Source organism: Herpailurus yagouaroundi, unplaced genomic scaffold (assembly GCF_014898765.1).
Source record: "Herpailurus yagouaroundi ecotype Mexico unplaced genomic scaffold, PumYag 332, whole genome shotgun sequence".
NCBI classification, from domain to species: Eukaryota; Metazoa; Chordata; class Mammalia; order Carnivora; family Felidae; genus Herpailurus; species Herpailurus yagouaroundi.
In genome coordinates, this window is record NW_024412549.1 from 88,122 (window position 1) to 102,268 (window position 14,147).

A 14,147-nucleotide genomic window follows, 5' to 3' on the forward strand; every position below is an offset into this window, starting at 1 on the left:
AGAAAGACGGCCCCTACATAGGAATCTCTCAGTAGTATACTTCTCTTTGACGATACTGACACACTCAAAACAGAAAGTAAAATAAGATAAGGAAAGAAAACTTTGACCTGTCATGTATAGTAAATCTATCTAATGATTACTTGCTTATAAAATATAGACAGGATCAAAAGCAAGTCATTTCTTTCTTTCTGAGAAGTATATTGTCTAGGTTAATAGCATAGATACTAGAACTTGACTACCTGAGTTAAGATCCTGGTGAGGCTATTTACAACTTACGATTTTAAGCAAGTTACACAACCTATCTGTGCCTCAGTTTCCTCATGTGACAATGGGTTGGATAATAGTATGTACCCTATTTTGGGTGAGGAGTACACAAGTGTATGTAAAGCACTTAGAAGAGTGTCAATAACTTATAGATTATGTGTAAGTTGTTAGCAATTTTTATTTTAATGTCTTGCTCATTCACCACAATATGTCTGCCATTCTGATGAGAATTTTGGACTCCCTCATTTCATTAGGCAGGGAACTGAGAAGACATGGGCACATTCATACTCTCTAACTCATCTCCCAGACAGAAATTTTCTCCACTAACATCCAGATTTTATCCATCTCAACAAGGATAAAAGAAAAACAGTATTAAAATTTCCCAAATGATCCTCTTAGATTTTCATCTTCATTCAATGCTATAAATAATGGGAGAGGTAAGGATGAGATTACTGTCCCCTGTCTACATAAATCATTTTTGTTTTGAAGACCCTTTAAGGTCTATGAATTCTAGAATAATTGTTTCTTGCTTAGAATGACAGAAATTCTGAGTTAGAGACTAAAAATTTTTTAAAAACTCTAATTTACATTTTTGAAACTCTGTGTCTAAGATTAAATATCTATAAATGGTTTATAAGAGACATAGAGAACAAGAAATAAATACAAACCAGACACATTCTAATACAGTTGTAGATATGGCGCTATTAATTTTTTAAAAAATAACATTCAGAGAAATTCAAAGAAACAAAATTGTCCTTTCAAATAGATACATTTAGTAACAACAATGACTTTTGGATGGTGATAATAGCATACAGTTGAATTAAAAAATGCAAAATCAGAAGCTTCTGGGTGGCTCAGTTGGTTAAGCATCCGACTTTGGCTCAGGTCATGATCTCACAGCTTGTGATTTCGAGCCCACATCAGGCTCTGTGCTGACAGCTCGGAGCCTGGAGCCTGCTTCAGATTCTGTGTCTCCCTCTCTCTCTCTGCCCCTCCCCCACTCATGTTCTGTCTCTCTCTCTCTCTCTCAAAAATAAATAAACATTAAAAAAATTAAAAAACACAAAATCAGTTGGGAACTCAAAAAGGAATTTTAGGGGGCACCTGGGTGGCTCAGTCAGTTGAGCGTCCGACTTCAGCCCGGGTCACGATCTCGCGGTCCGTGAGTTCGAGCCCCGCGTCAGGCTCTGGGCTGATGGCTGAGAGCCTGGAGCCTGCTTCAGATTCTGTGTCTCCCTCTCTCTCTGCCCCTCCCCCGTTCATGCTCTGTCTCTCTCTGTCTCAAGAATAAATAAACGTTAAAAAAATTTTTTTTAAATAAAAAAAAGGAATTTTAGTTATAATTTAGTCAGAAATTAACAGAACTATTATAGAAACATATAAATGAAGTTATAGAAGTTATGTTATATAAACTATGCTATATCAAACCTTTATGACTTTGTGAGATCCAACAATTTCTCTTAATTTTTGATTAATATAAATCCACTGCAGACAATTAACATGGATTAGTAGAAATAACCCAGTGTGACACTTATCTAACTCCTTCCTCCACTGTGCTGGGAGTTCCAGATCTTTTCCAGCTGTTCTTATATAAACAAATACCAAAATATCTGCTTATTTCAAGCATTCTTTTTGAAACTTGCTTAAGTATGTAATCTCAATAAGGATTTGGATTTACATTTTCTAACCAGTCAGGGATTCAACATGAATGTGAATGATACTTGAATTTAAATTTATGAAATAAGTCACTACCACAGAAAAGCCACACAGTTTCTCTTGGAGGCAACTGCTCTTTTGGGAGAGGCTACCAGAAAAACAAAAACACAAAGTCAGCATGTGGCTCTTCCATTCCTAGGTAGCTAACTTCAGTAGACAACATCTACCAAATCTCCTATCTTTCGACCTTACTCCAACCCAAGTGGAGTAAACAGAGCATGAGATGTATCTCCAAACCTCCCTGCTCCAAGCCCCTGTGGTCAAAACCTCCAACTCTTCCCTCTTTACATAAGAGAAGTTTTGTGAGGGGGAAACTTCTGATTCCTTACTTGTCCAGAAATGTCTTTTGCCCTTACATTTAGATGTTCATTTTGTCACTTAGATAATTCTAGTTTCTACTCAGGGATGTAAAGACTACTTTGAATTGTTTTCTAGCAAATAATTTAACATTCAACACGGCAGATGTATGATGGAATCTGATTCTTCTCTTGTACATGAGGGATTTTTTTGGACTTTGGAAGCTTTGAGATTCTTTTTTATTTGTTTGGGATTCTAAAACTTTTTAAAAATTCATGCATAAGTGACATCTTTTTTCCCTCCCATAATCTAACTCTTTACGAAGTACTCTTTCTTCTGATTCTGGGCCCTATTCTGCTTCCCAGTTTGGAAAACCTATTAGATGAATGTTGAAGTTCTGGATCTAATGCACTTAATTTAACTTATGTTTCTTAGATTTTATCTCTTTGATTTAAAATATCAGATTCTGGAAGAATCCAGTAACCCGTTTTTCTAGCCCAATATATTCTTTTAAGTTTTAATTTAAATTCCTGTTAGTTAACATACAGTGTAAGTTTCAGGTGTACAGTTTAGTGATGCAACATTCCATGTTACACCAAGTGCTCTCGCCCAATATTTTGACCTTCAGCAGTGTCTACTCCCATATCTGAGCCTTTCACTTGGTTTCTACTTTAAGCCAGTTTTTCACTCCCAGGAATGTTGACTGTTTCTTCAGTCCTGCATTTCCTACAAATGAATCCTTCCTATTGTACTTCACATTTGTATTTTTAAAAATCTTTATATACATATTATTCTTCACTTTTTTATGTGAGAGAAATTTGAAAATTCAAGATAAGCAAAAATAACAGATAGAAACACCCATATTTGAGAGTCTCTTATGGTTTGGCTCTCTCCCTAACTCTTTTTTTCCTTCCCCTCCCCCATGGTCTTCTGTTAAGTTTCTCAGGATCCACATAAGAGTGAAACCATATGGTATCTGTCTTTCTCTGTATGACTTATTTCACTTAGCATAACACTCTCCAGTTCCATCCACGTTGCTACAAAAGGCCATATTTCATTCTTTCTCATTGCCAAGTAGTATCCCATTGTGTATATAAGCCACAATTTCTTTATCCATGATGGGAGGGTGGGGAGGATGAATGATGGGCATAGAGGAAGGCACCTGTTGAGATGAGCACTGGGTGTTGTATGGAAACCAATTTGACAATAAATTTCATATTAAAAAAAAACACCCATTTTGGGGGCGCCTGGATGACTCAGTAAGTTAAGCGGCCAACTTCGGCTCAGGCCATGATCTCACAGTTTGTGGGTTTAAGCCCTGCGTGGGACTTAAGCTCAGAGCTTGGAAACTGCTTCAAATTCTATGTCTCCCTCTCTCTCTCTCTCCCCCTCCCCTGTTCACACTCTGTCTCCCTCTGTCTCTCAGAAATGAATAAACATTTAAATATATATATAAAAAAGAAACACCCATATTTGTATCACTCAAAAATAAATACCACAGGATACCGTTTTTTGTGATTTCGATGTCTATCCTTTCATATTTCTTAAGCAAATAAGACCATACTGTTCACACTGTCTTAAAACTGCTTTTCGAAATGAATAATATCTTGTAGTGCTCACTTACCCTCCCTCCTCACCTTTCCCCTTAAAAACATGAACACTGCTATAGACATGATGCAATTCCCTTAAAATATTCTCCGCAGATTGACTTCCTCAAACAATTCTCTATTATTGGGAAAAAATGTCTTAATATATACATATGAATTTTTCACATTTATTTTCTAGCTTTGTTGGAAATGTATATTGATCTATTTACATTTGGGAACAGAATACACACACAAGCATATTCAGAAATCACAAAGTAAACAAGAGGTAAGTAGTATCTTTAACCCTCACTTTTTTTCTTTCAGCGTTCCCTTCTCATTCCCAAATACTTCAGACTTAACGTATTAGGTGGATGTCAGAGCTCAGTGCTCAGAGGCGAGGGCTGCCCTACATGATGGGAGAGGGCTTGAGGGGACGAGTAGGGAGTGAGAGATGGTGGGAAAGCAACCCTGAAAAGAACTGTAGAAAAATATATTGTAGGGGCACCTGGTGGCTCAGTCAGTTGAGCATCTGACTTCTGCTCAGGTCATGATCTCATGAGTTCAAGCCCAGCATCAGGCTTTGTGCTGACAGCTCAGAGCCTGGAGCTTGCTTCAGATTCTATGTCTCCATCTCTCTCTGACCCTCCCCTGCTCACACTCTTGTCTCTCGCTCTCAAAAATAAATAAACATTTTAAAAAAAATTTTTTTTAAAAAGAACATATTGTACTATAATCAAACAATGCCATATTATGCAGCAATAAAAAAAATTTTTTTAAATGTGCTGATACAACATGGTTGAATCTCCAAAAAAAAAAAAACATTTTGTTTATACAAAGAAGCCAAATGCTAAAGCAGACATGCTGTATGATTTTTTTTTATTGTTTTTGAAGTTTTAGGAAAGGCAATATTAAGCTATCATGATTCATATAAAAATACTGTTTGTTTTTCCTGGAATGAATTGGCTGACAGTAAAGATGAGGGAAATTTTCAGGAGACAAACATGTTCCGTATTTTGAGGGAAGTGGTAGTTCTATGAGTGTAAGCATTTGTAAGACTTCATTGGCATGTACATTTCAAATCCATACATTCCATTGCATGCAAGTTATATCTCCATAAATTTTATTTTTAAAGAGTCAAATGTACCTCACTGTCTCTAGAGAATATTTATTTAGAATCTTGGTATCCCTTTCACCTGACTGCTAGTGGCTTACATACTAATATTTACGCAATTGCTATTTGTGTCCCTAATTATCTGTAAACTTTGTGTGATATGAAAAAACATGACTTGGACTTGGAAAGAATGTGAAATGGAAAGAAACGCCTTTTGAGCACATTCTAGGTCTGGGACTAGTACAATTGTGTTATTATTTCCATGTTACTTTAGGGAGCCCTAAAGTTTTTGGATATACAGCCCTAAGTTCCTCAGAGTACAGAGCCCTCCATTTCCGACCTCTTGTTTTCCCCTGCACAGCTCAGCATGTGGTTTCCAGTGTCATTTGGGGTGTGATAGGAGGAAGGCTGTATTTGTGGTTCTTGTTCTCTTAATCAGTTAACTTTGTGAGTTAAACATTGGGATGACCAACATCCCTGAATATCACACAGGAAAGGGATTCTCCCTCCCTGAATAATGTGATTTCAGCCCTTTGCAGGTAGGAAGACGTGAGCATTTTTGACCAAAGCACACCTTAGACTTCCTATCATTTTATATCTTAGCCCAGTCCAAAGTCCCCTAGGGTTAATTCTATTACCTCTACTTTTCAAAGTAACAGGAAGAGCTGCAGGCAGGCTGTGACTTCCTCATTCGACTCCTTCTAGGGGAGGCATTCACCTGTCAGCGCCTCTTGGCAGCTCCATTTGCCGCCCTTCCTAAGTACATTTTCCAATCCAGGGATGGGTTGGAAACCTGCTGCTCCCAGCCCCTACAGCCACACCTTTGGATGCTGACCACAAGAACAACCAGGTACCAATTGTCTCTGGAGCTGGGCCTTGTAGTTGCGCTGAGGAGATCAGGAGTTTCCAGGAAGCCCCTGGCTCAATCTGGATGTGAGAAAGAAATGTGTGGTGATGTGGAGGTGAGTTTGTGGGAAATATGGATCCCAAAAACAAAAGGGCTTGAGCTCCAGGTCACATGGAGAGAAAACTCCTTTCTCTTTCTGGAGTTAAGCCACAAGTGTATTTGTGGTCAAACAAATAAATAAATGTATGAATGAATCAGTGAATAAATGCAAGAAGGAGGAAGTTAGATCGGCTAATAGGAGTGGACTAATTTTGTGTCTGCTTTCATTTCTCAAAATGAACTCAAGGTTTTCAATTTCAAGAGAGCTTTGGTGAGAGGATGAGTCCATAGATAAACAAGAGAACCCCCAGGGCACAAGAGAATGGTTTATAGTTTCTCTGCTGGAGAAACAGTTGGTTTTCAGAAAGAAGAGAGGGAAGGAAAACCCATTGGGGAGGGGTTGGAATTGGTAGTGGTCTGTCAGGAATAACAGCCAAAAAACTGTGTATGAAAGTAAATCTTTGAACAGGGGATTTTTTTTTTCCTAAAAGCCTTCTTCCTGCTAACTTACTCACCAGCTTCTCCTACAGAGTACTTCTTCCTTGTCAGAGTGAATATTTTGTGCTTTTCCTTTCTGTTCTGAAGAAGATGGTGGGCTCTCCTGGCTATTGTGCTGGCTTCCTCCTTCCTGTCCTCCTTCTCCAGGTGTCTACATGGTACTCAACAGGTCAGTGTTCTCCCTCAGGCTTTTTATTTATTGGCTTGTTTTCAATGGCTCTTCTCAGATGATGAAAATACTTGGTCATTCATCAGTCGCCAGTGTATCTCTTCTCAAAGGCAGTCAATATTGGGGGAAAACCGTGACTGTTCACACTAACAGAATGCTGGAAAGTTCTGGCCAAGAATGGGAGTGATCTTTGTATCAACACCCCTTATTACTTTAGGTAGACCTTAAAAAACTCATAGCTATGTTTGTCTAAATCTTTATTGAGTATGGGTGATTTTAGCCTGCTTAATTTTGATGTAATTATCAGTTAAAAACATACTTTATAATGTTCACACTGCCAAGAAAACCCAAGTCTGAGCATAAAGAATTTGGACTCAGGATCTCTGGGCTCTATCTGGTTATGACGCTTGACAAAAAATTTTTTTTCTGGGACTTGAGTCCTTCCATAAATACAAAGGTCCCTCAGGAAGTTTTCAGACTCGAGGTTTATAGACAAACCAGGCATGAGTTTACAATAATGATATTTTTTTGTTAACATCTCTTTAATTTGATGTCAGTTAGGCAGGGAGTATTAAAATGTTTCATTTCTATACATGTTGATTCAGCAATTTTACAAGAATTTATCAAAAAGAAAAGCTCTTCCTTGTGTATATGTATATATGTATTAAATGGGGGAACCTGGGTGGCTCAATGGGTTAAGCAACTGACTCTTGATTTCTTCTCAGGTCATGATCTCACAGTGTGGAACTGGAGCCCCAAGTCAGGCTCCATGCTGAATGTGAAGCCTGCTTGGGATTCTTTCTCTCCCTCTCTCTCTGCCCTCCTGCTTGTGTGTGCATATGTGTGCATGGGCACACATGCTCTCTCTCAAAAAAAAAAAAAAATCTTTTTATTTTTTTTTATTTTTTTTTTTCAACGTTTATTTTATTTTTGGGACAGAGACAGAGCATGAACGGGGGAGGGGCAGAGAGAGAGGGAGACACAGAATCGGAAACAGGCTCCAGGCTCTGAGCCATCAGCCCAGAGCCCGACGCGGGGCTCGAACTCACGGACCGCGAGATCGTGACCTGGCTAAAGTCGGACGCTTAACCGACTGCGCCACCCAGGCGCCCCCCCAAAAAAAAAAATCTTAAAAAAAGAAAAATACAGTTGGGGCTTTTGTCACCCCTTCACTCATTCCCCCAATCTGTCTGATTTTCATGCAGTGTCCGGGTTTTCTGTAAAGGGACCGGTTGAGCCAACCGTGGTTCTGCTAGGGACAGATGCCACTCTGCCTTGCCAGCTGTCCCCTGAGCAAAGTGCAACCCACATGCACATCCGGTGGTACCGAGCCCAACTCTCCCCTGCTGTGCTTGTGTACCAGAATGGACAGGAACAAAGTGGGGAGCAAATGCTGGAATACCGTGGCAGGACAGAGTTGGTGAGGGACTCCATCAGCAAAGGGGGTGTGGCCCTGCTGATCCAACATGTCCGTGCTTCTGATCATGGCCAGTACCGGTGTCATTTTAAGGATGGTCACAGTTCCCAAGAAGCCGTTGTGGAGCTGCATGTTATAGGTATGTCAACTTGGCACAGAAGTGTGCTTCATGGTGTAAAGCAAAGAGAAAAATGAGGACATTTGGATTCCTAACGTGGCATTTCTTATGATCTTCCATATATTGATATTGATATGCTAATTTACCTTGCAAGATATCAGTTTCCTAAACTATATAGTGAGGATATGACTACATACTCTATTCACTTTTAAACACCAAAAAGGGCAATATTTTTAGGGTTGTTTTGGTATCCTAAAAGGCTCCAGAAAATAAACTAATATTAATTCAGATTGGTACTGACACCCTCAGACATTAGTAGAATTTTATACATTCAGTAGGAAAAGACAATTTATAGAATTAAACTCCTTCTATAGCTTTAATTGTACCTGTTTTTTCCTATCCGTGAAATGACCCCAAAGCTTTCTTAGTCCAAATATAGTGCAAAGGCATCAAGTTGATTTCAAAAAGGAATCACAGTTTGGCCTAACACTCACTACAAGAGGTTTCTTGACCTCTGAGCTTCAGTTTGCTCATCAGTCTAGTGAGGGCACTTTGGCCTTCAGCCTTAGGGGCTTCTAAACCCCAAGGACCACAGGCCTTAGGAACATGCCTTCTCTCCTTAGGGTTGGGCTCTGTGCCTCATGTTCACATGATGGGGCCTGAGGATGGTGGGATACGAGTACTGTGCTCTGCAGAAGGCTGGTTCCCAAAACCCAGGGTACAATGGAGTGACATGATGGGTGTGAAGTTACAGTCTCTCACTGAGTCTCACACCCAAGATGAAGATGGGCTCTTCCATGTGGAAGCATCTCTTGTGGTCACAGATAGCTCTCTGGGCAATGTGACCTGTTCCATCCAGAATCCCCTCTCTGGTCAGGAGAAAGTGTCAGCCATCTACCTCCCAGGTGAGTGAGGCACAAACCCCAAGGCAGAGCAGGGGTGTGGGGAGGGGAGGGAGGGGGGAAACAGAGTTGAGGGAGCCCTGGAGAGAGGGCAGGATAGCCTCTAGGCTAGTCTCACTGTGTCTTCACATGCCTGTGTCAGAGCCCTTCTTCCCCAGGATGTCTCCATGGAAGGCAGCCCTGGTTGGGACAGTCCCTACGCTAGTGCTCCTCCTCACTGGGATCAGCTACATTGGCTGGAGAGAACACCAAGCCAAAGAAAGAGAAGTAAATAAAAGGAAGAAAGAATCTCAGGAAAGAGATCAGATGGAGAATGAAAAGGAATTGGCACTTAAGGCGAAAGGTAAATTGGAACAGCAGGACAAATCAGATGTTCATGGAACAGCTGGGGGTATAGGATGTATAATGTACATGGGAAAATAAAAGGTTGCCAAGGGACCCCAGGAAAAATAGAGGGTACCAAGAATTCCATAAAGCTGGGAATCCTATGGAAAGGAGAAAACCATGTGGGAAGCTTGGAGATTTGTGGGCAGTGATCATCAGGCCTCTAAGGTGGGGCTCCTCAAACCACACCATGCCCTTCATGCATCTGTACCCAACCTATGCTGCTGTTTCTCCTTGTGTAAATGTCTTCCCCCATCTTCTCCTCCTATTCTTCCTTCGAGAATAAGCTTCTGAAGAACCTAAAAATTCCTACCTTCTCATGAAGCATAGGCCCTCCTTCCTCAGTGACCCCATGACATTTCCCATGTAACTTTTCTTAGCACTTGTCATTTTTAGATTGTCATTTCCTAGCACTTGTCAAGATTAGATTGCTAATCCTTCTCACCTACTTAACTATGGACCCTTAAGGGAAGGCCATATGGAATTGATTCAGCTACTCCATGAATTCAAGAGCAGCTAAAACCCAGTTTGATGGATTTTTTATCTCTTCTTTCAGAGAACCTCAAGAAAGAACTTGGTGAGTCTTGCTTCTTCTCATGCCCTGTATAGAATTTGCTCCCCTGTTGACATCTGTTCTGGGTCTCTCACTGAATGTCATTTCTTTCAGAACAGCGAAAGGCACTATACCATGCAGGTAAGCAACTGGGTTTCCCACACCACTCAATGTTTTGATGTCCAACACTTTCTCAGCTCCCTCTCCTCAGAGAGAAAGACTGAAAGATTTAATAGTGATTGGTGGAAAAAATTAAGGGGGAAGGAGAAGAATGTGAGGCTCTGGATGTCTTGGCTTGCCTTAACTGGATTTGTTCTGTTTTAGTTTGGAAGAAGGCCCTGCTGTATCCTGGTAAGTAACTCTCTGACTTAGCTCTTTCCATGAGCCTCTGATATTCTGAGTATAATAAGCGGAGACATAAACACACACAAGCACACATCCACTTGCAAGATGTGAAGATTTATTTGGTACCAATCTATAGTATTTTGTATTTGGGAGCTCAAATATTCAATTATTTTTCAGAGCTAAAGAGAAATAACTGTTGACTGGTAAATTCCACATGAATAGAGTAGGACTTGACATAAATTGTTAACCTATCCACAATGGAGAAGGAAGAGAAAGAATTCAGAGCGATTTTGATGAGACTTAAGAAGAATAAAGAATATCCTATATGATATCAGCACTCCTATACTGTGAATAAAGCTCAAAAGAGAAGATAATGTTACATTTCACATTTGGAGAAAAAGATATTATGATTTTATTTATTTTACCTATAAATAAAGAAAGTAAAGTTCAGTACACAAGAACAAGGTTTAAGTTTGAAAACAATCTCTCAAAATATTTGAATATTATTTGTAAAAATATGTTTATCTGGTAGTAGAGGGAATTGGCTATTTTATATCTTCTAATACCTGTGCCCATGTACTGTATGTGTTTAAGAGAGTGTGTGTGCATATGTAATACAGAGTTAGACCTCAAAAGCATACTAGGTCATTCCTTAAACATACAGTTGTGCAATTTTTATATGCCAGATATTGTGTTAGATGTTGGTGCATAGCCATGATCTCTGACCATTTAGAACTTGAATGGTCTTAAACTTGGGGTGGGAGGGATGAGTAAGCTAAGAACCGGGCAAATGCACACAGTCTGGTAAATGCTTTGGTAAGAGAAGATCAAGAAGCCCCTCTCAAAGGCTAAAGTCAGGTAAGCAGTTTCTATTAAAAGCTTTCTTTCCGGAACTGCTTTAACATGTTCCATGATTCTACAAGAGAGAGCAAAGTATAGTATAGTAAGGATGAGGATATGTGGGTTTTAGTTCCAAATCTATCAGTTAATTACAGCTGAGGAATTCAGTCATTTTTGCTTTCTTTACTTCAGCCTCCTTATTTCTAAGATGAAGAGATTGGAATACATGATCACAGATGTCCTTCTTGACTCACATATTCATTGATTCTGTATATAGAGTACTACCCTTCTTAGAAGAGGGCAGGTCAGTGAGAGACCATCAAGAATTATGGATAAGTTCTTATCTGCCTATTGCCCCAAGACACTAAGAGAATATCCAATCTTTAAATAAAATCATAAATCTTATCATAAGAGAAGTGGCCCCAGGCAGAAGCAGATGTAGTTCTATCCCCCATGAGAAATCTGTCTCTGGAGAAAAATATTAAAAATCTGATTACAAGTATCCAAATAAAAGAGCTTAGTTTAAAAACCTTGGTCATAAATTTAACTCTACTCTGAAGTGGTCATAGGCTGGGAAAACCCTAAAACAAACAAAACAAAACAAAACAAAACAAAACAAAACAAAATAAAATATACAATGACATTTTATAACTTTCATCCTCAGTGAGGAGTGCCACAAAAGTCTTAGGTGCCTAGGACACTAGACCCTGCCCCAAGTGTTCTCCAGACTTATTTCTGCAGCATCAGCTCAATTGAGGGGATTGTTTCTAATCTGAGACAGCAGGCAGGAAGTACATCCTTTGTCTTGTAGTTTCTGGACACTGCCGTTGTTCAAGGGGCTCAGCAGAGGACGGAAAGAGAGCTGAGAAGAGACAGCAATGATCCAGGAGAGGAAGTGTGTATCTCATCTTCATTCTGTGGGTATGCTTCCATCACAGTCTCAATTTGTATTGCTCTTTTACAGACTGGAGGAAGGAACAGTTCCAGCCTGGTGAGTGGCTCTTTGTTTATTTTTCTGACTCGTTTCCAACCTACCTGAGGGTACCCTGTTTTTCCCTCCTAACATTACCTCCTAGTTGAAAAGACAGAAGTACGATTATTCTGGTAAAGAGAAGCAAGAACATGAAGATCATTAACTGTTGGCCTGAACTGAAAATTGCTGCTGGGATTAGCTACTCTGGTTGCATTTCTGCTTTCATATAATGGCCACGCTTTCTCATCTCTGTGTGTGTATGTGTGTGTGGTGGGGGTTCCACTTGGTTCTGAACAGAAATTGTAGCCCCTATTGAGGAGATCCCCAACTGAGTAACAAGTGCTCAAAATGGTGAGAGTAACTTGATTCTTCTTTTTAAAGAGGTCAGCTGACATGGAGTCTGTTACTAATTGAAGAACATCGTTCTAATTTGTAAAGAACATGGAAAAACACTATTCTCAAATAAACACTACAAGTCTCAGCTCATTTTGGCACTCTGCCAAGACATTGATAATAACATAGGTAATATAAGAAGAGATAAGTAAATTGCACCCAAGGTGAGAGCACTCCACAGCTCTACCTCCCCCAGTACACACACATTCAGGGGATAGGTGTTCTTTCACTACTTGATCCTGTTTTTCCAAGGTTTCGCTTGCACAACTTTCTGAAATATATAATGTTGGCCCTTCCCTTTCCTTTTCTTTACCCTCAGCCACTGTGACTGTAAATCAGGAAATCTTTCATCAGAATAATTCTGACCCAGAGAGAAAAGAGAACTTCAAAGAGGAAACACACGATCTATCTCTCAGGGATAAGCAAGGAGACTGCAACCTTATCACATTGAATCAGCAAGACTTCACCTCAGGAAAACATTACTGGGAAGTGGATGTTAAGGACGCTGATGAGTGGACTCTAGGCATTTATGAGAATCCCACAGACAGCAGGGAGTTATCCAAAGATCTACAAAACAAGAAATTCAGAGTCTTAGAGAAGAAAGGATGTGAATACAGGGCTCTCACCTATTGCCTCCAAAACATTTCTCTGCAAGAGTGTCTCTTGATAAAAAAGTGTCCACAAAAGATTGCGATTTTTTTGGATTATGAGGATAATGACATTTCTTTCTATGACATGACTGAGGGTACCCACATCTTCTCCTTCACCCAGGCAACTTTCTCTGGGTCACTCTATCCTTACTTCAACCTTAAATCCATGAAGCTCTCCTTATAGGTGTAATATTAAGTGACTTAGAGGAAGAACCCATACTGTGAGGATAATAGCCCATTCTCTGTAAACTCTAGATTGCTAGGGTGTTTTTTTTTTTAAGTTTGTTTATTTATTTTGAGAGAGAGAGAGAGAGAGAGAGTGGGAGAGGGGGATAGAGAGAGGGAGAGAGAGAGAGAATTTCAAACAGGCTCCACACTGTCAATGCAGAGCCTGATGCAGGGCTTGACTTCACGAAGCATGTGAGTGCCAGAAGACCATGACCTGAGCCAAAGTTAGATGCTTAATCGACTGAGCCACCCAGATTACAGTTCTGATGGGTGACCTCAGGCTCACTGATTATGAGGCCTCTTGGCCTGAAGGTCCATGAGTCCCTGTGACCAGAGTTTCTGACTATATCCAGCAGTGTTTCTGAATTGCAGAGAAACTTTTTGTTGTAGTTGTTATTGTTATAAGTGCTGTTTATTGCTTTATATTTAATATATCACAGACTGATAATTTTCTAAAACAAATTATTGTAAAAATGAAGTCAATAAAAAACATGCATACAATTACAAGTTGTAATTATTGTTAGATTCAACATTCTTAAAATTTCTCTGTCAATTTACTCTAAATGCTAGAAATACTCTATTTCTATATTTATCTTGTAAAGAAGTGGTAAGAAACAGTTAATATAGTTCACTGGTGTGTGAACCATAATTTAAGTAGCACTTCTAAAGCAGTATTCACAGGAGTAAAAGTTAGATAAACCTCTTCACATTTCCCATTGCAACACTGAATAAAAGTGACAAAATAGTGCTATTTTCA

General features: G+C 39.6%; 2 protein-coding genes across 2 annotated transcripts; both read left to right on the plus strand.

The window, feature by feature from the left end:
- Positions 1-4,234: 4,234 nt before the first annotated feature.
- On the plus strand, positions 4,235-8,562 carry LOC121021860 (butyrophilin-like protein 1). Its single transcript, XM_040462541.1, has 4 exons — positions 4,235-4,317; positions 5,753-5,936; positions 6,506-6,587; positions 7,793-8,562. The coding sequence occupies exons 1-4, from the start codon at positions 4,235-4,237 to the stop codon at positions 8,197-8,199; spliced, it is 756 nt and encodes a 251-aa protein (XP_040318475.1). The 3' UTR covers positions 8,200-8,562.
- On the plus strand, positions 8,257-13,894 carry LOC121021864 (butyrophilin-like protein 1). The gene is made up of 7 exons (XM_040462545.1): positions 8,257-8,299; positions 8,746-9,027; positions 9,167-9,396; positions 10,081-10,102; positions 10,286-10,312; positions 12,111-12,137; positions 12,832-13,894. Exons 1-7 carry the CDS (start codon positions 8,257-8,259, stop codon positions 13,344-13,346), a joined length of 1,146 nt encoding a protein of 381 aa, XP_040318479.1. The 3' UTR covers positions 13,347-13,894.
- Positions 13,895-14,147: the final 253 nt, after the last annotated feature.

Excerpts from the sequence above, each read along its gene's own strand:
- LOC121021860 (XM_040462541.1), top strand. The coding sequence starts at position 4,235 with ATGTCAGAGCTCAGTGCTCAGAGGCGAGGGCTGCCCTACATGATGGGA. Across the intron at positions 4,318-5,752 it reads CGAGTAGGGAGTGAGAGATG|GGATGGGTTGGAAACCTGCT; the intron begins GTGGGAAAGCAA and ends TTTCCAATCCAG. Across the intron at positions 6,588-7,792 it reads GTCTACATGGTACTCAACAG|TGTCCGGGTTTTCTGTAAAG; the intron begins GTCAGTGTTCTC and ends ATTTTCATGCAG.
- LOC121021864 (XM_040462545.1), top strand. The coding sequence starts at position 8,257 with ATGCTAATTTACCTTGCAAGATATCAGTTTCCTAAACTATATA. Across the intron at positions 9,397-10,080 it reads AACAGCAGGACAAATCAGAT|CGAAAGGCACTATACCATGC; the intron begins GTTCATGGAACA and ends CTTTCAGAACAG. Across the intron at positions 12,138-12,831 it reads GAAGGAACAGTTCCAGCCTG|CCACTGTGACTGTAAATCAG; the intron begins GTGAGTGGCTCT and ends CTTTACCCTCAG.